This window comes from Harmonia axyridis, chromosome 3, assembly GCF_914767665.1.
Source record: "Harmonia axyridis chromosome 3, icHarAxyr1.1, whole genome shotgun sequence".
Classification (NCBI taxonomy): domain Eukaryota; kingdom Metazoa; phylum Arthropoda; class Insecta; order Coleoptera; family Coccinellidae; genus Harmonia; species Harmonia axyridis.
Genome location: NC_059503.1, coordinates 49,439,073 through 49,463,279, shown reverse-complemented (window position 1 = coordinate 49,463,279; position 24,207 = coordinate 49,439,073). Strand labels below are relative to the sequence as shown.

General features: G+C 36.0%; 2 protein-coding genes across 2 annotated transcripts; one reads left to right on the top strand and one right to left on the bottom strand.

Annotated features, from left to right (window-relative positions):
* The first annotated feature begins 296 nt into the window (after positions 1–296).
* LOC123675390 (histone H1B-like) lies at positions 297–13,861 on the top strand. Its single transcript, XM_045610743.1, has 2 exons — positions 297–811; positions 13,764–13,861. The coding sequence occupies exons 1-2, from the start codon at positions 385–387 to the stop codon at positions 13,859–13,861; spliced, it is 525 nt and encodes a 174-aa protein (XP_045466699.1). The 5' UTR covers positions 297–384.
* Positions 13,862–21,822: 7,961 nt separating this feature from the next.
* On the bottom strand, positions 21,823–22,522 carry LOC123675076 (histone H2A). The gene has a single exon (XM_045610321.1). The coding sequence runs from the start codon at positions 22,289–22,291 to the stop codon at positions 21,917–21,919; it is 375 nt and encodes a 124-aa protein (XP_045466277.1). The 5' UTR covers positions 22,292–22,522; the 3' UTR covers positions 21,823–21,916.
* Between the last annotated feature and the right edge of the window lie 1,685 nt (positions 22,523–24,207).

Here is a 24,207-nt window from a genome sequence, read left to right as displayed (position 1 = left end):
TATGGTGCAGAAATTTTCTATTTTTGATTTTTCCATTCGGAAATTTCAAGGATTGATCAATTGAGCATTTTGCTCGAAATAATCCTCATATTCATACATTTCTAGCCAAAGTTCCGTCGACTTCAGTTTTAATGCATTAATTTTCAGTATTTTTCCTGCAGAAAGTGTATCTAACGTTCTTGATATATATACATATATACATATATAGATAAATATATATACCGTGTAACGATTTCATCAATTATCACGATAATGTCTTCTGCCGATACAGAGGTGCAACAAAGCGGTGCGTCCGTTCCAATCGGTGCGAAAACTGCGAAGAAATCCGAGAAAAAGACTGCGACCGCGAAACAGGCCAAACCCAACCATCCTCCGACTTCAGAGATGGTTAATAACGCCATCAAAGATTTGAAAGAAAGAAGTGGATCGTCATTGCAGGCCATCAAGAAATTTATAGCTTCCAACTATAAAGTAGATTCGGAAAAGTTGGCTCCTTTCATTAAGAAATACCTCAAATCAGCTGTGCAATCTGGATCTTTAGTTCAGACAAAAGGAAAAGGCGCATCTGGTTCGTTCAAATTGGCAGCTGGTGGTTCGACATCAGGATCCCAGAAGAAAGTGATTAAAAAAGCCACCTCCAAGTCCAAAGATGATCTTAAAAAATCCACTTCGGCATCAGCTGTGGTGACCGACAAGAAGAAAAAGAAGTCTACTGTTGCCAAAAAACAAGCCGCTGTAACGAAAACGAAGAAAGCAGTTGCAACAACCGAGAAGAAGAGCCCCAAAGCCGCCAAATCCCCTTCTAAAGCTAAGAAGATTGCGAAATCGCCAACTAAGAAACCGAAAGCTCCAAAACCCAAATCAGTCAAGTCTGTGGCAACTCCGAAAAAAGCAGCACCTTTGAAGAAGAAGAAGTGAATATAAAAATTACTGTTGTGATGAGAATGGTTCGTCTAACTAATCGGTCCTTCTCAGGACCTTCAAAAATTATCGATCAAATTTGAAATATTCATCTTGTTCTCCAATTTTTCTGATTCCCCATTTCTCTGTCCACCTTGAAACCGAAAGGCCTTACCGTATTGATTGTTGTCCTTCAATTTATTTTAGAATGAGACTACAAAAATTTTTTTTACAAATTTTGCCTTGAAAATGTTCTTCATTTCATTTCAGGGATCTTAGGGCTTGATGTGCTCTGAGGAAGATGAAAGACTCTGGCATTCTTGTATCGTCAAGTTCTGCGTGCCGACCAGATCTGTCCCCTATTAATTGTACTTGACTTCTCTCTTCGCCTGAACCACGGCACATTCATCTTTCCCCGGCTTCATTCCGATAGCCTCAAAGAACGCTACCACATTTCCCAATTGCTCGTCGTTAGCGGAGTAGAGCTTGAGGTCGTCGATGTATCTAACTGGCTTCTCAGTAGGTTTAGCGCCAAACAAAACCAGAAGAGACTCTGCGTGTCCCCCTGAAAAATATCTATCCTGATTTTGATTTCGACAGTTTTAACATAGATCTTGTTCTTATCCAAAAACATGTGGACAAGAGGTGGCGGGTCAGGTTTTTTTACCTTTAAAACAAAGTCAGTACTTACAATCAATCATTACCGAATACATATAGGTACTTCAAATAAATATATAATTCAAGCGGAATATCGAAAAAATGCCAATATTCACGTAACAATAAATCGGACAAATGCAGGTACCGAATGAATAATATAAGGCTGCTAATTTCACACATACTTTCTGAAGGACTAATTGATACGTAAGTATCTATCACTTTGCAATCACAAATAAACGTTTCAGAAACTATAATTGATCATTTCAATGAGCGATTAATATTTGTTATTCATATTTAATACCTATATATGTGTGCTCGTTAAATCGCTCTTTGAAATGATCAATTATAGTTTCTGAAAGGTTCTGTGTTTGCAAAATGAAAGGTACCTACGTGTTCATTAGTCCTTTAGGATGTCTGTGTAAAATTAGAAGGTTTTTTCTTATTCCTGCATTTCAAACAGCTGAAAATAGAAAACATGAAATTCGAGCGATTCTTGGGTGTTATTGGTGGTAATAACCTATTGATGGCGGAGCTTATCAGAGAGAAGCACTCTAGCTCAACGATAGAGTCAACCCAGCAAACACTGGGAGGTAACTGTGAAGTACCATGGAAGTAACTTTGCAACTAAAAGCTCGCATGCGATGTATTAAAAACATTGCCTCCCGCTCGCATTTGCAGCGAAATGTCCGCGACATCATGTACGCATTTCAAGTCGTTGTGTTGTTCAAATTGAGACATGAAAAAATATCCCCAAAAAAACATCCATTTGTTGTCACTTTTATGGAAGTTTTTGAGTCAATAAATCTCTTTTTAATAACCACATTGGGTCGTTTCATGCGAGGTCTCTTTGATATCTCTATATTCCATTCCCTTTTTTTCACCACACATAGAGAACATTATATCAATTTCAATAGGAAGTTCGATTATGATTTCATTATTAGACTTCTCAATTCTATTTTTTTTTCACTACACATAGAGTACACATACTGACTTCCATATAAGATAAAATTTTGAACTTTATTAAATAAAACTTTTGGGACAGCGTGACGACTTGGTCGATGGTGGGGTTTATTCAGACCTTAATCTGCCTACTCCTGATTAACCTCGGGATAACTATAACGGGACATGCGCTAACTAGGTCTCAATCTGCCTACTCCTAGTTAACGGGAAAAATAAATGGTTATCTAACTAGGCCTCTATATGCCTACTCCTAGTTAGACGGTTATAAAACATTAAAAATAAAATATAGAACAGACACAAAATGCTCGGCTTATCTCCGTTTAAGATGCTTACTTCGAGGCTTAAGTAGATTGTTGCGCCCTCTGTTGGGGGAAGCGTTAACCTTGTTGGCAACGCCACCATGACCGTAACGCAGGAATCTGTAATCCCCACAAAACATTACTTTTGTGATATTCATAAAAAAGTCCCTTTGGCACTATACAGTGTGTTTCCAAATTGTATGTATGACTTTGTACAAGATATTCTACCCATTGAATAAATGATATTTGATATAGGTCAAATGCCTTGTATTGTTCAAATTCGGACAAGGATTCCTATATAGAATATCATTTATTTAATGTGTAGAATATCTTGTACAAAGTCATACATACAATTTGGAAACACACTGTATAGTGCCAAAGGGACTATTTTATGAATATCACAAAAGTAATCCTGTAGAAATTTGTACATACAATTTGGAAATGGGAAATGAAGTAATGAAACATCCATATAATAAATAATTATTCAATCAAATTTAAAAAAACAAACGTCACAAAAAAGTGAAATTATCTCTCATAAAATAATAAAATTAACAAACAGAGCCGGTCTTCATTTGACCACTTATAAAAAAATACTATATATATTTTAATTTATTGGTTTTTTGGTGATATAGCTATATCACCAGCCACATGGCAGACACCAACGCACAAATAAAACTGAAAAAACGGGAAGCCTATAGCTATTGTAGTTTTCGAAATATCGCTCGATCAGCCAGAAAACGGACCAAGTGAATACGTAATCTGTATTTTGTTGCAAAAATGCTTCTATTAGGATCACGTTCTGGTCTCACCGACGACCTCTCGGATTGCTCTGAATCGTTTGTTTTTGTTTATTACATCCAGATGAAGGAGAATAAATAAATATTCGTCGGACTCTTTGAGGGCTGGATATTTCAGTGCCACAGATGGATAATTGAAAATAATAATGTGCAAAGTATTACTATTACATTCACCAGAATAAACAGCCACATTGGGAACATAAAGTGACCCACTCAAAAAGGATTTGAAATATCATCCAATTCATGTTAACATTGTGTAGTTCTCAAAAAGACTTCGTTGCGAAGTCGCTCGATGGTAAACTTTTTAACTACTAATTTACCACTTTCTATGGGGATGGCATTGTGGTTATTTATTAATATCCTCAAATTATTATCACTGCATCTTCGAATTGTTGTTAACAAAGCAATGTCGCAAAATAAATATGTTTAGAACAAGTATGCGTAATCGCAATGAAGATATCTGTCAATGTGCAATTTGAGACTTCGCGAAACTGCCAAGTGATGTAACGTGTTTGCTGGGAAGGAGGCTCTCAGAAAGGTCCGGAATGATAGTTGGGAAGAGAAACTACTTTCTCTTTCCACAGAAGACAACAGTGTTTGGCGGATGGCCAAAGCACTGCACTCAGATAGGAAACCAACCCCGCCGATTCACGGTTTACGAGGAATGGTATACAGTCCAGAAGAAAAGTCTGAAGCTTTCGCAGATAACCTCCAACGCCAATGCAGCTGTAGTTACAACTATGCGGAATTGGACCACATTGAGGACGTCAACCGCAAAGTGAAAAATGAATCAACGGAAGCTATTGGTTTCGAACCGTTCAGGAAATCCAGAACACTATTATGTCGAGTAAAGTGAGAACGGCACCAGGACCGGACGGCATTACTAACTTGACGTTGCGGAACCTCCCTCGAAAAGCTTTAGTAGCACTGACGAATATAGTCAATGCTAAAGATTCAACACAATAACGAAAGAAAAGAATATCATACAGTAGGAACAGTTCGGTTTTTAAAGCCAACATTCCACTGTGCAACAAGTGCTCCGAGTAGTGGAACCAATCACGGATGGATATAACCGGAAACAAGTCACAGGAGCTGTGTTTTTGGATGTAGCCAAATCGTTTGATAAAGTACGGCCCAAAGGACTGCTATACAAACTGCTTACGGCAGGTTTCCCACTCTCCATGGTCCAACTTTTAGCTTCTTACCTGCATTCTCGCAAGTTTAGAGCCAGATTTGACGGAGTATTGTCTTCAGAGAGGTCTCTTTTAGCCGGAGTTCCGCAAGGATTTCTGCTGTCTCCAATATTTTTCACAATATATGTATCCGAAATGCCAAAAACGGTGAAAAACTCCATGGCACTTTACGCTGACGATACCGCCTTTCTTGCCAGTTCTTGGTGTCCCAAAATGGCAACGAAGTACCTACAAGAAACCCTGAGAAGATCAAAGCAGTTTTTTTTAGCCGAAAGAAAATAGATCCCATCGGACTCGTCGTAATGTTCGGTAGGAGGATTGTAATGGAAAAACGAGGCCAAGTATCTGGGAGTGATACTTGACAAAAAGCTCACTTGGAACCAACACGTCACATCAGCTGTGACGAAGGGGAAAGACAACAGCGGCAGCGTTGCAACCGCTACTTTGCAAAAGCACAAAAATGTCTCTTTCCAACAAGCTTCTTCTTTATAAGTCCACCATCCGGCCGGTCATGTGTTACGCATGTTCGGCTCCTAGGAAACACAAACGACCGAAGATGGCACTTCTCTAGGAAGTGTGTATTAGAGCCAAACCCTTACTGGCACAGAGATTGTGTAATGATTACACAAACTTTGCCACCTGCTAGAGCAGATCAAAATAGCTCACCAGAGGTGAATTATATTGAGATGGAGCAGTAAAAGGCTAATTTATAGCCTGACTGCAAAAGAGAAAGAAGTTGTTAGCTCTTCACTGTATTTAATAAGTAGAGCGAGTATGGACTGTATTTTTATTATAGATGTTGCGATGGCAAAAACAATTCACAGATTTTCCGCTAATGAGAAACTGAATATAAAAGCTCTTACCAACTCCAAAAGGGCCGTGATGATTTTTGGGGCTTCCTTTTCTTTCGTAGGCCAGGAGGGATCCCTCAATGATGGCACACCAGTTGTCATGCACTTGATATTCTTGAACCTTATAACTAATTACTGTCTCTATCAGTTACTAACACTTGAATTAATTTGCCACACACAGCGAAGTTAATAAACTTATCGAAATTAGCGATAATGCGAATACTATTGTTTATAGCGACGAAATATGCGGAGAACAAGAAAGTAACATTAACAGTTCCAATTAATAATAATGTTTTTGCTGTTATAAAAAACCGCTCGTTCCATATTGGCTCATATTGCCAATATTTTCAAAGCATTTTATGAGTCAGCAACCCACAATACAGAAAAGTGCAATTGTGTGCTGCCGACACAACAGAAGTTGTAAGTTAAAAAAATTCATACTAACTTTTTTTCTCAAAAATAAAGGGGGAATTCATTTGTTTCAAATTTGATTCATAATGCATTGGGGAGAAGACACAGTAATAACACTAAGAAGTTTTAACACATGATTTATTACAATTTCGATAAGTATGACAGCTTCATAATTTTTCTTTTTGGGTTGAAGGAATCAATAAGGTCAATTGGCTTGAAAAACAATTATGTATGATAATCAAAAAAACAGTTCCTCTGTCCGAAATGATCAATGAGCCTCTCCTTCAACGGAATCGTTCTTCTAATTCTTTCTTTCTACTGATTACTGGTTTTGGAGTTATCTACTAAAAATCTACCATCATCGTTCAGAAATCTATCAAAAATCTACTGACATACTTTTTAGAAAAAATTCCACAGTTGGCACTGCATTACAATTTCACATTATTCAGATTACACTTCATTCTAGTGTCTCTTATGGTTAAATTTTACTTCATGAATAGGATAGATATTAGAGATGCGTATAGATTCGCACATAAAACAAGAAAATTTTTAGGAAATCGTTAAAGAATGGATCGAATTTTTTAGACGAGATATATTCTACGCCTATGGACTCAAAACGTGAACTTACCTATGATAGGTTAGGTTTTCATTTCCGGATGTTTTACACACTATACATGTTTTTCGAGGTTTTACCATGATTAAAATTAACAATATGTAACTTTAAATTCACAAACTTGTATAAAATAACGACGATTACAAACGTGAAATTAAAATGAACAGTTAACCCTTAACGTCCCTCTAGTTGTCACGTGCAATAACAACAACAGAACCGTGTTGCCAAATCCCCACAATATTCGCAAAACATCTATGCCACAGAACGGAGAAAAGTTTACTTCTTCCTCAGAATGGCAACGCAGTACATTATAAGTGTTTGTAAACAAAAATGTTATAGCGATGTCAACAAATGCTATAAGGCACCTCTATATTTTCTTTCCTCTGACGTATTCACCATAAAATCGTACTCAACTTATTATATTTTTCTGTTTATCAATAAGAATTTTCCTTTTATTTACTGTTTTGAACTTGTGACCAATAAATTTTATGTAATGTTGTCTTTGATTTATTGAAATTCAGATGCTTTTTGGTCAAATTTTATCCAGACTGATATATTGGTTGCTTTTGGTAACGATCAAATCATTCAATGATTCTTTGAAGGTGAAATCGTATTGCACAGATTTTCTTCCTCTAATAATCCAGGCTGTAATGACTTGCCTTCTTTTTTCAAACAGTACTGTGAGAAATACTCAAATAAACTAATCAATGTGTGTTTGAAATTGATACAACTTTTTAGTTTCAAAATTTCTTGGATCAAAACCAATAATACAAACAAACTGAATAATCTAACCTCCTGTCAATGACATTTCCAATGCCAACCCGAAATCTGCAATTCAAAATGTTACTGATCGAATGAGCCATTACCAACTTAATTTCGATTTTCCACCAGCCACCCGGGATGTCAATAATTCCTGAACGGACTATATTCTAAAACAAGTTGCAGAATGGGCTTCTATTCTAACACGAATGCGAAATTCGAACGCATGAGTGTTGGAATTGCCTTCTGCAACGAGTATTAGACGATATTTTCTCTATTTCAGTCAAGTTTTGTGAATTATTGTCGAAATTAAATGAAAAATTTAGATTGAATATCCTAGTGACATTTGTATTGTATCATTGCAGTTGGTGTGACTGTTACGAACATTGACAGATTACGGAATTTGGATATGAATCGTACGTTTAGAATTTTGAAATAATTTACAATTACTCATTAAATTCGTTAGTTATGTCTGACGAAATCGATTTAACACCACCAGAATTAAGAGAAATTGCGATTAATGTTGCAAATCATTTCACTATATCCGAATTACTGTCTCCAATGAGTAACGTCATAAAATTCGTACACTCGCTCATAGATGTCCCTAGCAGTATTAAAAATACGATATATCAAATATGATAATTAATGCAGTTAAGAGTTAACTCGTATTACTCGAAACACCACGGGAGCAAGATTTTTCGTTGAGTTACGTATAGTTCGACATAGGCGTAGTTCGAGTTATACAATTCATTCTTGATTAAATTCGACTTACGGGAGAGTTGGATAATACCGAGCCCCTAAGGACTTGGACCTATAATTAGGAAACTATTTGATATTGAAAGAAACAACATTGAGTAATTAGTAGGACATTTATTCAGGTACAATAACCGCATAACAAAAACTTCTGAAATTTAATCAAAAAGTATTTATTGTCAATTTATAAAAAAAAATAGAGGCGCGGTATTATCGAACTGATTCGATATTATCGTGCCCAGGTTTGACAAAATCGTGCCCACATTATTTGCTCGCGAATGGGTAAGTAACAAAAGTATCTAATAATAAAAAAATTGATATCTTTCTGAGTAATTTTCCTGCGTGAAGATAGGGAGAGCCGAATCTTCTTCTCAAAATTAAATCAGTATATAAAATATCACGCAATAAGTATTGATGGAAACTTAAAGTCTATATGACAACAAAACGTAAATATTTTTTTATAACATGAAGTCTAAGTAAATTTTCGTCTGAAGTTTCTAGCAGATGTCTTTATTTTATTTCCGTTTCGAATAGCCTCAAGTACAGACTTCATATTTTACGGATTGATAATATCGCGCCCCGGCGCGGAATAATCAAACTTGATAATTTTATTTTTTAAGCTCAAAATTTTATGGGAAATATTATAGTACGTAAAAAAGTATTCGGTCAATAATTCTACAGTGTACAAGCATTAGAAATTTATAGTATCAAAGTATTACAATATAAATACAGTATTACTTACCTCTTACTGAAAGTACGCGAAAAATTATAAGGAGTGACGAAAAAAACTTCTACAGGGCGTGCTATTTTCGTCGTTTCAGGGACCGTGATGGCATTGCGCGGAGAAGGATGTAGGCATGTCCAGCTTTGATGTATACACACTACATCAAAGAAAAAGTGAATAGTTTTTGAATAATACTGAAGCGCGGAATTATCAACCCCGCGGTATTATCCAACTCTCCCCTACAAGATGATATAGACCTAAACCGCTTTATAGAGGTAAAGAATAGTGATATTTATTCCCTATAATAGGAGTAGATCGTACATATTTGATGAATTTACTGAAAAATGAATTGACAGTGAAAAATTTTATAATGAGATAGACCAATATGTCTCTCTGTGTTGACAAATTCTGAACATTTTAAGAGTTTGTCTGATGGAGGAGTCTGATTTAGACTCTAAAACAAAGGTTAATTAATTCAAAGTGTAAGTATTCCATTTTTTCGTCAACATTTTTTTCAATCCAAGAGCGTAGAAATGGGGAGGTACTGGGTGTGATTACCCCACCCCAAGATTTTCAAAATATAAAATTCTAGAAATATCGCGAATACGAATAACGAAAATTTCTCCATCAAATGAACCAATAATAATAATCATTTTTCTTTCCTTTGAAATCGACACGTCAGTAAAAAATCGGACCCCTTTACCGTTTATGAGTTTATTATCGCTTTCAAAATGAGTACATTAATTGCATTTCAGCTCGTCTTTGTCCGAGGTTTATTATTTTCCTTCATCTATCCGTTTTCTCGGCATCGCCCCTTTTTTGTTACCTGTGATTTTTGCATTCGTCATCGGTATACACTTACCTACCCGTTGTTTTCAGTTTTTTGTATAATTTTCGTCACAATACTGTAGTTGTCAAAGAACTGAACTGAGTAATTCCCATCTGAAAATTGTCTGGGCTGTGTTATATAATTTATTGTGGATCATTCAAATTGCAATTTTTTTTGTGAATATATCAGTTTTGAATTGATTATATCTGAACGGTGTTCCTAAATTGGAGGTACAAATGAAAATGACAGATTTCTCGGATCCTTTTAGGAAAAAAAGTCCTAACACGATTACGCAAACGCTTTGTTTTTGAGATGCCGGTGTTAAAGTTCAAGTTTTTTTCTCATATCACCTATCCTTCACAAGATATTCAATTTTAATTGGCATAGATCTTCCGATTTAAAGTTTTCAGCTTGTGATATGCTTATTTTGTATGCAAATCTGCAGTGTGATATTTTTTGTGGAAGGGTACCTGCTTCTTTCCACCAGAACTATTTTTTGGTGAAGCACTGGTTCTATAGAAAAATGTGGAAAGAAACTCTTGTCTTGTACAACACTTTTTGTTTTGTTATAGTTTTGTCGTTTCTGCTATCGATTTCGAAAAAAAAATTCAAACAGCTCTCTGGTAATCCTCAGGAAAATCCAAATTATTATAAAAATCCAGTTAGTAAGCTGTGATGAATAAATTGATTATAACTTCTGGTACTTATCAACAAATTCTGTAGCGAAGATTAATAAAGATTCGATAAACTAATAAATATAAGCATCACTAAAAATTATGACTATACAAGAAACACCCTGTATCTCGAAAACAAAGCGTTTGCGGTCTCATGTTTATAGGACTTTTTTTTCTTAAAATTATCCTAAGGAATATTTTCCTTCGTAAATCCTTTTTAGGAAAACCCAGTATAAGGTGAGAACAATCGAATTGGTAATAAAAAAAAATATTGAGTAATTAAGATTCAACTTCGTTATCAAACTTTTTTCCCACATTACAGATATGAGTAAACGTTGTTGTAAAAAAAAATTTTGTTCGAGAATCCCCCCCCCCCAAGAAAAAGAAAGATCTCCGTCCTTGGTTTCCAGATTCCTCGTCATTGCTCGTTGCGAGGCGTATACTTGAAAACCGAGTTGTGATCTTTCGAATTATTATGTGTGCTCCAATTATTTTTTCTCTTGATATTTTTGGGCGCCCCTGCAGACCTTGCGCCCGTGACAAGTGCACCTTTGCCACGCCCTAGATACGGCACTGGTATTGCCTATTACCCTAACTGAATCAGGGATGTAATGTATTTCACAAAGACGAAAAACAACACTTCGAATTACGTGTGTTAAAGTTGTTTACACATTTAACATATGGAAATTTCCTACGATTCTGCGTTCGAAACTAGTTACTGACAAAGGCTAAGTGTTTTCAGCGGAACAGATGTTTTTAATCTCATTTAGTTTTCGAAGCTTTGCATGCCTTACCGCCCTTTGTATCAAGGCACTTAAACATGAGCCCGCAAACGCTTTGGTTTCGAGATACAGGGTGTTTCTTGTAGTGCTACTTTTTGTGATGCTTAACCAGTTTATCGAATCTTTATTAATCTTCGCTACACAGTTGGTAAATAAGTATCAAAACTTATAATTAATTTATTCATCACAGCTACCTAACTGGATCTTTATAATCATTTGGATTTTCCTGAGAATTGCTATAGAGAGCTGTTTGAATTTTTTTCTCGAAATCGATTGCAAATACGACAAAACTATAACAAACCAAAGTGTAGTACTGAACAAGAGTTTCTTTTTATTTTTTTTAAACTTCCAGTGGTTCACAAAATAGCCTAATTTACATTTTCTTGATATCTCTTTTTGTTAAAAAGTTATTACCATCGGAACACCTTACCCCGGGAACTTCCAGCCCCACTCTCCCCTAATCTCATACCGCCAGTACGTGAAAAATGCAAATCGAATATGAATTCTAACATATGAGTTTAGCAATAAAGAGTTCCAATAATAATAACATAAGATTCTACGGATAGAAAATACATTCGGAAAGATGAGTATGATATGGGTTCTTTGGTTTTTTCAATGAAATAAATTCTACGAAAGTAAGAAAGATAATGGAAAATAAAAAATATATACCTGTATAGCTATAATGGGTTCATATACCTGTATACCTGTAATGGGTCTATGTAGATTGTAGTGTCCCAGCGCAGGTTTTACTGCGTCTACTTAAAGATCTATTGTATTTTGTACGTTGTCATGGAATAGAACTAATTGCTGGATTTTCCAAACGACAATTTGATTATAAAAATATAAGTAACCATTTTTTCGGTAAAACCAGGGTACTCTCGACTTTCCAAGAATAACGAACATTTTTACATTTATCCATCAGATAACAGTAAACTGTGTTCAGTATTACCTGTTCATTCAATAAATCTGTTGAATAATTATGCATATTTTTCTGCTATGGAAATTGATGGCATGGTGGCTATGTTGGAATATCGTGATATTGATGGAGATTCTGTGCCAGTTTTAATGGCATTCAAACATGGATTGGAGGAAGAAAGTCTAGATGACTTTAATAGCAAAATATTATTTATGACAATTCCATCTTTTTTCAATTGTGAAATGCTCATTATTTTTTAAACCACCGGAAATATATTTATTTATTTAAAGATATCAACAAAGTTCCAGTCATAGGTGGCTAGGTTTTTTGAGTGGAATCTGGAATATTCGAATAAGTATTAACTAAATAATCATTGAATATTCACTTAATATTCATTGAATGATCAGTTATTATGTCATAAGAGCATATATAATATTCGATTAAACACTGAGACACGAGAGTGCAACTCGTGTGGTGTTTCCCGAAATACGACGAGATGAAAAGGTCCGCATAATCGAAATATATAGTCTACACTCTGGTATTCGTTATGATTATATCACGAAAAATAATTTCAATTTCTTATTTATTAATGGACCTATAACCAAAGCGCTGCCTTTTAAAAAATTCAATGACATTTCAGTGAGCTTGACTTTTTTTTTTTTGGGCGAACGTCCAAGTACGTTACTATGGAAATAATCACAATCTGACAGGAGGCGAAACACCAAAACGATTATACCAAGTCGTCAAAGGTGTATTTACTTATCAAAACGCCGGAATAGGGTGATAAATTAGTTTGAATAGAGCCTAAAATTATTATGTTATTTAAATTATTCTGAGGAGTATAGTTACGATTGGGTTCCGCTAGCTCAACCGTAAAGCTCGCAGAACCCGCGATTTCTCCGACAATTCAAGAAAAAAAAATTTTTGAATAAGGTAATAATAAATAAGCCTACAAAATCAAAATAAAAATCAAAAATTCGAAAGTCTTTCTGCTAGCTTAACGAGGGTGCACCTTCTCCCCACAAGATATTTAACTTGAATTTGGCATAGATATTCCAATTTAAAGTTTTTGTGATATTTTTTCTGGAAGAGTGCCCGCTTCTTTTCACCAGACCTTTTGGATGAACCACTGGTTGTTTAGAAAAATGTGAAAAGAATCTCTGGTCCAGAACTACACTTAACGGTTTCTTGTCAAACAAATTTTCAGAAATCCCAAGGAAAATTCAAATTATTATAGGATCCAGTGATAAATAATTAATTATAATTTTTGGTATTTATTTATCCAATCTGTAGAGAGGATCAATAAGAGATTCGATAAAATGTTATATGCATCACAAAAAAGTAGGACTACAAGAAACGTAGGTACCCTGTATCCAGAAAACATAGCATTTGCGGGACCATGTATAGTACATTTGCTCCTTAAAATTATTCAGGGAATTTATCATTTTTCTTCGCACCTCCAATTTAGGAACAATCGAATGGTATGAACAATCGAATTAGAAAAATTCTATTTTAATTTTTGCTTCAAACTTCATTATCGAACTTTTTCTCACATTACAGATATGAGTAAACGTCGTCGTCAACAATTTTTTTTTGATACGCACATTTATCTGGTTATCTAGAACTTCAAATATATCCTTTTCAGAATTTCTAGATGCTTTAACTGTTCCAAAACTTAGAAAGTTTGCGACATACTTCCAAAATATCTTCTCCCTCATCGGAGTTGAATGTGGATATTTTTAATTGAATGTTCGACAAGATCCAAAATTTCATTAATTGAATAGCGGAGATTCACATGGGCGCCCGCAGGGGGGGGCCAGGGGGGGCCATGGCCCCCCCTGAGATTTTGATTTCCTCATTTTTCAGCACAACACCCTCAATATAACTTTATCAATCCAAAGAGCAAAGAAAAAAGGAAAGTAATGGATTCACAACAATTTTCCGGTTTTCAATGACAATCAAGGACACCTTATCGTTTTTCAATAATTTTCATTTTGCCCCCCCTGAGAAAAATTTCTGCGGGCGCCCATGGAGATTCAGTTCGTGAAATTATATTGCACTACTTTCAATAATGAATACACCTGTCACTTGTGAAAAAATTACATAGTTTAATTTCTATGCTATAGAATATTTATTTGAAACGCACCCTAAAAACACATTAGATGGAATTAACCCTACGTATAAATAAATAGATAACATTGATTGATAAAATCTCGAATGACTTTTAAATTATTGAATTTGGGAGCATAATAATGCTGGAACAGTACCCGCTTCATTCAATATATACTTGCGCAGAATTACCCCATCCCATGCGCGATATTATCCCAGCACATGGGGAATTTCGCGCAATGACATTATTATTTCAGATTTTTAATATATTCTCAAAGCGATTCGTCAAATAAATGCAAAATTTCGAAGTTAAATTGTGAAAGTTTGCATTTACATAGGAAACATTTTTGAAACCTTTTCCGTTAGGTGCGCGAAATTCCCCCGTTCTCCCCTACTCAATAGATAAATAATAATGATACTTCCGTACACCGTTCTCTGAAACGATTCGTATCAAAGTTGGTATAAATTAAAAACCGATTGTCAAACAGTATTAATATTAGGGAGAAAAGTCTCACAATTAGACATTAGTAGGAAATCGGAGAAATTAAAGTAGAGGCGTAGGGAATAAAATTCCAGTCCTTATACCTAAAATGAACATCTGAGTCATTATTAATATTCCTACCCCTGATTTTCGATTATGTGAAAAAGGACCTTTTCTCGGAAATTCTATGGGAACTATTTGTAATATTGTTAATGTCAACTTTCAAAGAAAAAGATGGTCATTTAGCTATTGTATAGGTAGCGTTTATTATTGCATTCAAAGGATTTCAGACATGTTTTATTATATACATAGGAAAGGTTGATTTCACTTTTATATGGGTATCTTCGATTCTGAGAAGCTACCAACTTTATCTATTCAAAATATCTGCTCATTAATAACGAATTTGCCTTCTGAAAGACAGGACCTACAAATCCTTTTGTTCGAGTAATAACCAGAGGGCCAAGGGCGTAGAAATGAGAGGATACTCGGGGTAATTACTTCCCCCCCCCCCCAAGATTTACAAAATATAGAATTTCAGTTTATTATCGCTTTCAAGATGATTACTTTTATTGCACTGCGAGCACGTCTATGTCCGAAATTTATTATTTTCCTTTATCTACCCGCTTTCGTCGGCGTCCCCTCAGAGGAATATAAATGACTTATCATATTTCAAAATGAAAACAATCTTAACGCGTGACACCACATTTTGCTAAATTCACTATTTGAAGGAAACCTATAAATGTAAGCATTGAATTGAGTTTTACGATATCGCGCAAATACTACACCATAGACGAGATATATTCTATATGTAGAATTACAAGGAACACCCTGTATCTTGAAAACAAAGCGATTGCGGTACCTCCAATTTAGGAACACCCTGTATAAGGGTTGATGATCGAATCGGTAATCAAAAAATTGCTATTATTTTGAGTAATGTTTGCTTCGAACTTCGTTATCGAACCTTTCTTTCTCACATTACAGGTATGAGTAAACGTTGTCGTCGAAAAATGTTTTCGATTTTTTTTCGGTCTATCATATCAGTTCATTTACATATATGTATTATTTCGCGTTATGAACTATTTTGTGTTATCGTTCGAGAAAAACAGACAAATCTGCAACATAAAAATTCCTTTTTTTTTCATTTCGCAAGCTTATAATTATGATGATAATCTTGAGCAAATTTTTGTGATATAAATAAAAATTTTTTTTTATCAAACACGAAAAGCACGGAAGTTCGTTAGGAAAGATATACCTACAGGAGGTATATTTACCCCTAATATCCAGAGGGAAAGGTCATAAAAAAAGGTTATTTTTGAAAACATTTCTTCCCAGAAAAGGCGAGCGGCATTTTCAAAGAAGTGAATAACAACAATCGTAAAACCCACTAGAGTATTAGACCAGATGTAACCATTCACCAAATATTTTGCAGCAGAAAACGGTTCATTTCAATTATGTGCGTTGAGCTGATAAGTGAGTTTTAGGTGCGTCGTTATGTGAATATAATAATTCTTCATTCTACGCAGTGTTCGGAAAATAATACATAGGTTATTTTAATAAAACTGTATGAATCATTCGGTGACGCTATTGAAGGTGAATAGGTAAGTCATGTAATCTGTATGTACCTATTTATCGATTAAATATTAATTTCATCAGATTTGTGGTCGATTCTAGATTTATAAAACTAGCAAACTAGAATTCTGTTCGAATCTGAAGGAATCGTTATAAGGATATAACGATCCCCCAAGATGACTCATCATTCGAAGCACTCATTGAAAAGTACATTGTTAGTGGATATCAGACGATTCATTAATAATGAAATTCCATAACATGAAGCAATATCTATATGACAAATTTAATTATCAATTGCTCCACTGATCATATTTTTGTACAGTATCGTCACAGTTATTACATCAACCCATAGAAGTACAGTGACTGTCTCTGCAGTGTGCAAACAAATATGCTCCGATAACGTTTCTGATTATTTTTCATTCAAATTAATTCAATCGTCATATTTCAAGCGCCATAAATTTTTTCAATTTTGAATCCGTTTTCTCTTCTTCATATCGCCAAATTGTACATATAACAAACTTTTGATGATGACCTTTATTGTTATCTTCATTTACTTCTGAAGATGTATAATTATTTTCTCTACAAATCTATTTTAGGACCTCAAAGTATCAACTTAGGTACATGTGTGCTCTAGCTTAATATTCTAACAGTTATCAATCCATTTGATATCTGAAATTCATAAAAATTAACTTTCATATTGAATATTTGATATGATGCACCTCCAGCCCATAAACGTGTTGATGAACATCTAGAAGACAATACATATTTATTTTCTTTCCATAACATACTATTCTCGTCATTTCAGGTAAAATGACGAGAAATTGAAGGCTCAATTTTAATTAATATTTCATATTGTAAACTATCAGATGAGTCATTTTAGCTATTATTAGCAGTTAGCTATAGCTTTCCGCGTGGTGATGTCGGTTGTTGCCCGAAAACACATTGGGTCTTCCTGCTGAAACCACAAATGGATTGCTGGCTTCTGTTGTTGACTCTGTTTGTTTGTTGTTTCTTTCAAGTGTTGCACATCCTAACACTTGTTCACCGTACTGATGAGGGCCGAAAGCCCGAAACACGTGTCTACGGTTGGTATTTCTCTGAGAGGGACTGTCCTTATCCTTATGATTTATATATATATATATATATATATATATATATATATATATATATATATATATATATATATATATATATATATATATATATATATACCAACCCTATAAGGTGGAAGAAAGGAGAATATATATATATATATATATATATATATATATATATATATGATAGTTCTGGATCACGGATATGGTTATTGTTAAAATCATTAATATTTTCCATACAAGAAACATTTGGGGAAGTTCTGGAATCATAGGGATGATGATAATTAATTTGATATTTCAGTAAAGGCCGAGGAACAGAATTTAACTTAAATCCAGTTGATTTTGAAGGAATATTATAATCGCAAGTAAGAGGGCTTTCAGATATATTAGTACATTGAAATACGATATGAGGAAAAACCCAGTCTAATTATGTTCTAAATTTAGTTTCTCATGGATTACCTGAAACCTAAAACAGAACTTGTAATAAGCGACAATAAAAACTACTTGATCTGTTCATTGCTACCATACATGCATTACAAACACAATTAATTGTTGGCTGTTCAATCAAATACCTATTTATTGGAAACCTCGAACGCTGATTGGCTTGTTATGAGAATAAAATTTTTACATCGTGATACGTATACCGTGTAATGCTGAGTGACTGTGACGTCACATCCGTTGCCAGTGTTAGCACTAGCGGTTTCACCCCCCTGCTCTAAAGGCTGTCGTGTAACTTTGCCAAACCCCTCATTTGTAAGAATAACCCTTTTTACAGTCGCGGTTTTTGTTGCGCGTGTCACAGTATTGTTTCGCTATTTTGATCCACTCTGCTTATGTAATTGAAAGATTTGCGCGAGAATAAGTTATTATGATTCGATTTTCTAACGTTTCCATATCACATTCATTCTCAATTTCAGAAGTTCATCGCACCTGCGCCAACTCAGGAGATGGCAATAATCAAAGCAACCTGTTTTAATATGCACTGAAGGAATTCAGAAGTTACCTCACTAGGGAGACATTCTACAGGAGCATCGTTCAGAAATTTTTATTGCTCCGGAAGGAACACTTGACTTATTCGCTTTGTATCCAACATTCTGCCTTTTCAAGTATCTATGCTCGCTATTTAGCATAATGCACTGGACTTATTTCATCTTCACTCGCACACCAGTTTATAAAAGCTTCGTACGCTTTTCGGATAGCTACTCGAAGTTCTGGTGACGTGGATTCAAATTCACAGTCGAACATTATCCGTTGAAATCGGCGATAATTTAATTAATGACTCAACTGTCGTCAGTATTATCAAAACTTTATTATTGGTGTGATAGATCGTTAAAACTGTTCAAGTATTCTAATGAAAAGTGTTTTTGGCCACAATGGAACGTATGTTCAAAGGGAAAATTAACAATCCGCTGAAGTTTACGGTTCTTAGTGACAAATTGTAGTTTAGTTATAAGTAGATTATAACGATATACTGTGATTGGTAGGTGTTACGATTAACCTATAATGTGGTAGGTAGTGGAGGTAGTTTGAGCCCCCCTCCCCAGGGACATGTTTTGCTATATATAGTTAGTAGCCTAACGTTTCTGAAGATCACATCGTTGGCGAAACGATTCGAGTGTGGTTCTACATAATTCATCAATCGTGAAACATTTTCATCATTCTCTACCTCGTTGAATTTTTCATATCGGGATGATATAAAATCATCCCGCGTGCTTTCAATTCCCGGATCCCAATTAACCGTAAAAAAATTTCCTTTTGTAGGTAAGATATCATTCACTTTACGCATTTTCAATTAGGTGTTCATGTTGTTAAGTTACGACTTTTATTCCTAGATTGTCGAACTTGTCGGATTGTCGGATTCTTCAGCAAGTAGAATTTTTGCAGCTTTTCGTCGATACATTTTCCTTACTACAACACGAACCCTAGCATTTTTCAAACCACGGGAGCGTTATTGATAGGTGTAGCATTCCTACCTGTTTGTGTGAGTTCGAGGTATAGCGAAAGATGGTAAGTTCGCGAGTGAACAAGTGAACAATTGGTGGCTTCATTCGGAAACTCCCGCATTATTCGTCGATTTTATATTCGCTCGAACGCATTATGTTAGAGCTTTTCTACACCGCCCTTGAAAACCGAAAGTTGGAGCTGAAATACAGGGTGTTTCCTAAACATGCGGCAAAAATTCAGGGGGTTGTTCCTTGGACTATTCTAAGAATATTTTGTCCTTTGATGATTTTTGAAAAACCTATTTGTTTCGAAGATATAGGGGAAACAAAATTTCAGATAATAACATTTTATTATGAAAAATTACATGAAAATTCAACTCAACCTACAAAAACTGTTGAAAATGACCACCTCTAGCCAGCATACAAGCATCCAATCTTCTCCTCATTGACTGTCGAACCCTTTCAAAAACACCAGGATCATTTCTTATTAAGTTACACCCAGCAATGATCCGATTTCGCAAGTCTTCCACATTTTCTACTGGAGTGGTATAAACTAATGATTTTAGATGGCCCCATAGGAAATAATCTAAGGGGTTTAAGTCCGGGGAACGAGCAGGCCATAAATGAGGTCCACCTCTTCCAATCCAAATTATTATTAATTATTGAACTATTATTAATTTTAAAAATATGAAAAATGTTGTTCGCCCTGTATCTTCGAAACAAAGAGGTTTTTCAAAAATCATCCAAGGACAAAACATGCTTAAAATAGTCCAAGGAACAACCCCCTGAATTTTTGCCGTATGTTTAGGAAACACCCTGTATATCCCGCACCAAGGGCCCTGTGGAGAGGCTATGTTTTCTAACCTGACGCCCATCAGGTAAGTTATAATGTTAACCACAATTTTAGACTTTAGTATCATTTTCATATGTTTCGCTGTCGCTTATACAGTCCACCATTTCTCCACTAATTTAATGAACAATCGGACTCGACTTACCTGTTGCAACCTCGTAGTATAGTTATTTTTTATTGAGTTTGATTTCATTATCTTTTACTTTTGTTTTATTTCATTTTCAAAAGATAAAAGCACCAATTAACATAGCCCCATTAGTTGACATAACTATTGAATAATACAAAATAAATAAATTGTAGCTCGAAAGTAACTCCGAAATCCATCGTTGCCACCGGTACGATAATTATCGAATTATACGATAATTTATTCGATTCGATAAATCGAAGTTTGAAGGTCTAGTTAACTAGAATAAGTCCTTTCCTACTGTTCATAGTGGGGGACTGTTTTACAAATTTGTTCATTTTTATTCGAAAATAGACCATTATTCAGAACAACCGATTTCGTAAATTTCTTACCTGATCTCCCACTGTATTATATTATGTCTTTCGACCCGATTATCTCGTCGGTGGGTTGCGATCGACCCGGGTCTAATAGCTACCTAAGCCACTGTATATAGGGTAAATGCACTGGTTAGCCGACCGTCAGTGTCTCTCGACTCGACCATTCCGTGATTTGAGATAAAATAATAATAAAATATATCTTGTAGTGTAAAATATTTCCGCCGTACGTGTTTTCTCGACCATTGCTACCCTTTCAAGATAGTTTGCATAGTAGGGGTATAGGTCAAAGTTTTCGCGCTGAAATAGTATATTGTGCAACAAGTGGGGAAAGTCCAACTTTTCTCGCGAGTTCACACGAGCGAGAAGAGGACTTTCTCCACATGTTGCACACTGTACTTTTCCTACAACTGCACAAATTTCAATAATTCAAGTAATGGACTTGATTCAAATTAAAATGGCCTTCGTTGACAGTATGCGCGAATTTATTGCGTTTCCATAGAAACGACTCAAAAGCCCAATTACATTGGAATTTCTGGAAACTTGGACAACCCTTGAACATATAATTGAAATATTCTGGCTTCCTCCAAGTGACTTTGGATATACTATACTTAATTCTCGACCACTTGTGGTCGGTGTTTTATATACTCATTAGTTTCTGAAAAGATATTAAGAACAAAATAACCAAATAATATTATTTAATATGAGTTCCTATTTTGAAATACTTATAGAAAATGAAAACTTTTGCAGAATAATTTTTTTACGTTCCCAGTGTTTCTTACTCAATTACCTCATCTGAAATCCATCTGATTGATATAAATATAAAATTTTTAAGTGAAGACGAGAAGTGAGCAGCCACTATTATTAGTGGTCGAAAACAAACAAAAAAATGGTCGAGAACTCTGCGGCATGGTCGTGACCCGAATGTTATTCAGATTTTCTCTGTTTTCACATTTCGAAGGTTGAATGCGAGGAGAACGTTTGAAATTATATGACAAATTATTTAAAACTAGCCAAAGAATCGATGAACATCAACACCTTTAAAATTAGTTTATGTGTGAAAAAGTCGTACCCGAAATCGATGTTTTTGTTAATTTGGTCGAAAATCAGAGCATTTACCCTACTTACGAATGTCAGTAGGACCGTGAAATTGTCGCAATTTTATTATACCCAAAGTGATCAGATGATAAAAAAATCTTTTCAATGAGGAAATATTGTGGCCCTGAAAAGGGCCGTTTCACATACAGATTGTATTTATGATTTCTTTTCTGTCTTCTTTGGCAAGAGGACGGCTTGGATATTCGGTAAAACACCACCTTGAGCGATAGTTACTCCCGATAGCAATTTGTTCAACTCTTCGTCGTTTCTGATTGCCAGCTGAAGATGTCTGGGAATAATTCTGGTTTTCTTGTTGTCACGTGCTGCGTTGCCGGCCAATTCCAAAACTTCGGCGGCTAGATATTCCATAACAGCGGCTAGATAGACGGGTGCTCCAGCTCCAACTCGTTCAGCATAATTTCCTTTGCGTAATAAACGATGAATACGACCAACTGGAAATTGTAATCCAGCTCGGTTGGAACGAGACTTTGCCTTACCCTTAACTTTTCCACCTTTACCGCGACCAGACATTATAATATAATACGGGAATATGGGAGAGTAAAACGATTGTTGGGCTTTGATAATTCCTCGAAACTTGGAACTTCTTTCTCTTTTGCAGTCAGGCTATTAGCCTCTTACTGCTCAGTCTCAATATGATTTACCTCTGGTGAGCTAATTTGGTCTGCTCTAGCAGGTGGCAATATGCCACTTCAGAAGGTTTGTGTAACTAATTATTACACAATCTCTGTGCCAGTAAGGGTTTGGCTCTAATACACACTTCCTAGGGAAGTGCCATTTTCGGTCTTTTGTGTTTCCTAGGGGCTTTTTCATCATAGTCGCAAGCCTTCCTTATAAGATGGTTTGCGTGATTTTTCATTTTGTTGAAGGTCTTCACGCTCAGATCTATTAAATGGTCGTCTAAGAATGGTATATGCAGGTCTTCATGTATCCGTACGTTGCTGACAAACCATGGTGCATTTACGGCCCGTCTCAGGATCGTACTCTGCACGACTTGAAGTCCCTGCAGATGCGTCTTTGCGGCGTATCCCCAAGCCGGGCATGCGTAAGACATGACCGGCCGAATGGTGGACTTATAGAGAAGAAGCTTGTTGGAAAGAGACATTTTGCTGCTTTTGCAAAGTAGCGGTTGCAACGCTGCCGCTGCTGTCTTTCCCTTCGTCACAGCTGATGTGACGTGTTGTTTCCAAGTAAGCTTCTTGTCAAGTATCACTCCCAGATACTTGGCCTCGTCTTTCCATTCGATCCTCCTACCGAACATTACGACATGTCCTATGGGATCTTTTTTCTTTCGACTGAAAAGAACGGCTTCGCTCTTCTCAGGGTTTACTTCGATTCTCCATCGAGCAAACCAGGATTGAAGTCTATAGATGGCTTCCTGTAGATACTTCGTTGCCATTTTGGGACACCATGAACTGGCAAGAATGGCGGTGTCGTCAGCGTACAGTGCCATGGAGGTTTTCACCGTTTTTGGCATGTCGGATACATATATTGTAAATAATATTGGAGACAGCAGAGATCCTTGCGGAACTCCGGCTGAAAGAGACCTCTCTGAAGACAATACTCCGTCAACTCTGGCTCTAAACTTGCGAGAATGCAGGTAAGAAGCTAGAAGTTGGACCATGGAGAGTGGAAATCCGGCCGCAAGCAGTTTGTATAGCAGTCCTTTGTGCCATACTTTATCAAACGCTTTGGCCACATCCAAGAACACAGCCCCTGTGACTTGTTTGCGGTTATATCCATCCGTGATTTGTTCCACTACTCGGAGCACCTGTTGCACAGTGGAGTGTTGGCTTTGAAAACCGAACTGTTCCAACTGTATAATCTTCTTTTCTTCTGTTATTGTCTTCAGTCTTTTCAGAATGACCGCTTCCGTAATCTTCCCTATGCACGAGAGAAGACTGATAGGACGGTAGTTCTGCGGGAATTTAGCATCTTTGCCGGCCTTGTGGATTGAAACCACGTTGGCTTTCTTCCATTCCTTCGGAAAGTACCTTAGTCGTAGCGTAGCATTGACTATATTCGTCAATGCAACTAAGGCTTTTCGAGGGAGGTTTCGCAACGTCAAACTAGTGATGCCGTCTGGTCCTGGTGCCGTTTTCACTTTACTCGACATAATAGTGTTCTGGATTTCCTGAACGGTTGCGAAACCAATAGCTTCCGTTGATTCCTTTTTCAGGTCTCTTCTCACTTTGCGGTTGACGTCCTCGATGTGGTCCAAATCCGCATAGTTGTAGGTACAACTGCATTGGCTTTCGAGGTTATCCGCGAAAGCTTCAGCCTTTTCTTCTGGACTATATACCATTCCTTGTAAACCGTGAATCGGTGGGGTTGGTTTTCTATCTGAGCGCAGTGCTTTGGCCATCCGCCAAACACTGTTGTCTTTTGTGGAAAGAGAGATTAATTTCTCTTCCCAACGATCATTCCGG

Coding starts and splice junctions, on each gene's coding strand:
- LOC123675390 (XM_045610743.1), top strand. CDS start 385: ATGGTTAATAACGCCATCAAAGATTTGAAAGAAAGAAGTGGATCGTCA. Junction 812..13,763: donor CAAATCCCCTTCTAAAGCTA/AGAAGATTGCGA, acceptor TATCCTTTTCAG/AATTTCTAGATGCTTTAACT.
- LOC123675076 (XM_045610321.1), bottom strand. CDS start 22,291: ATGTCTGGTCGCGGTAAAGGTGGAAAAGTTAAGGGTAAGGCAAAGTCT.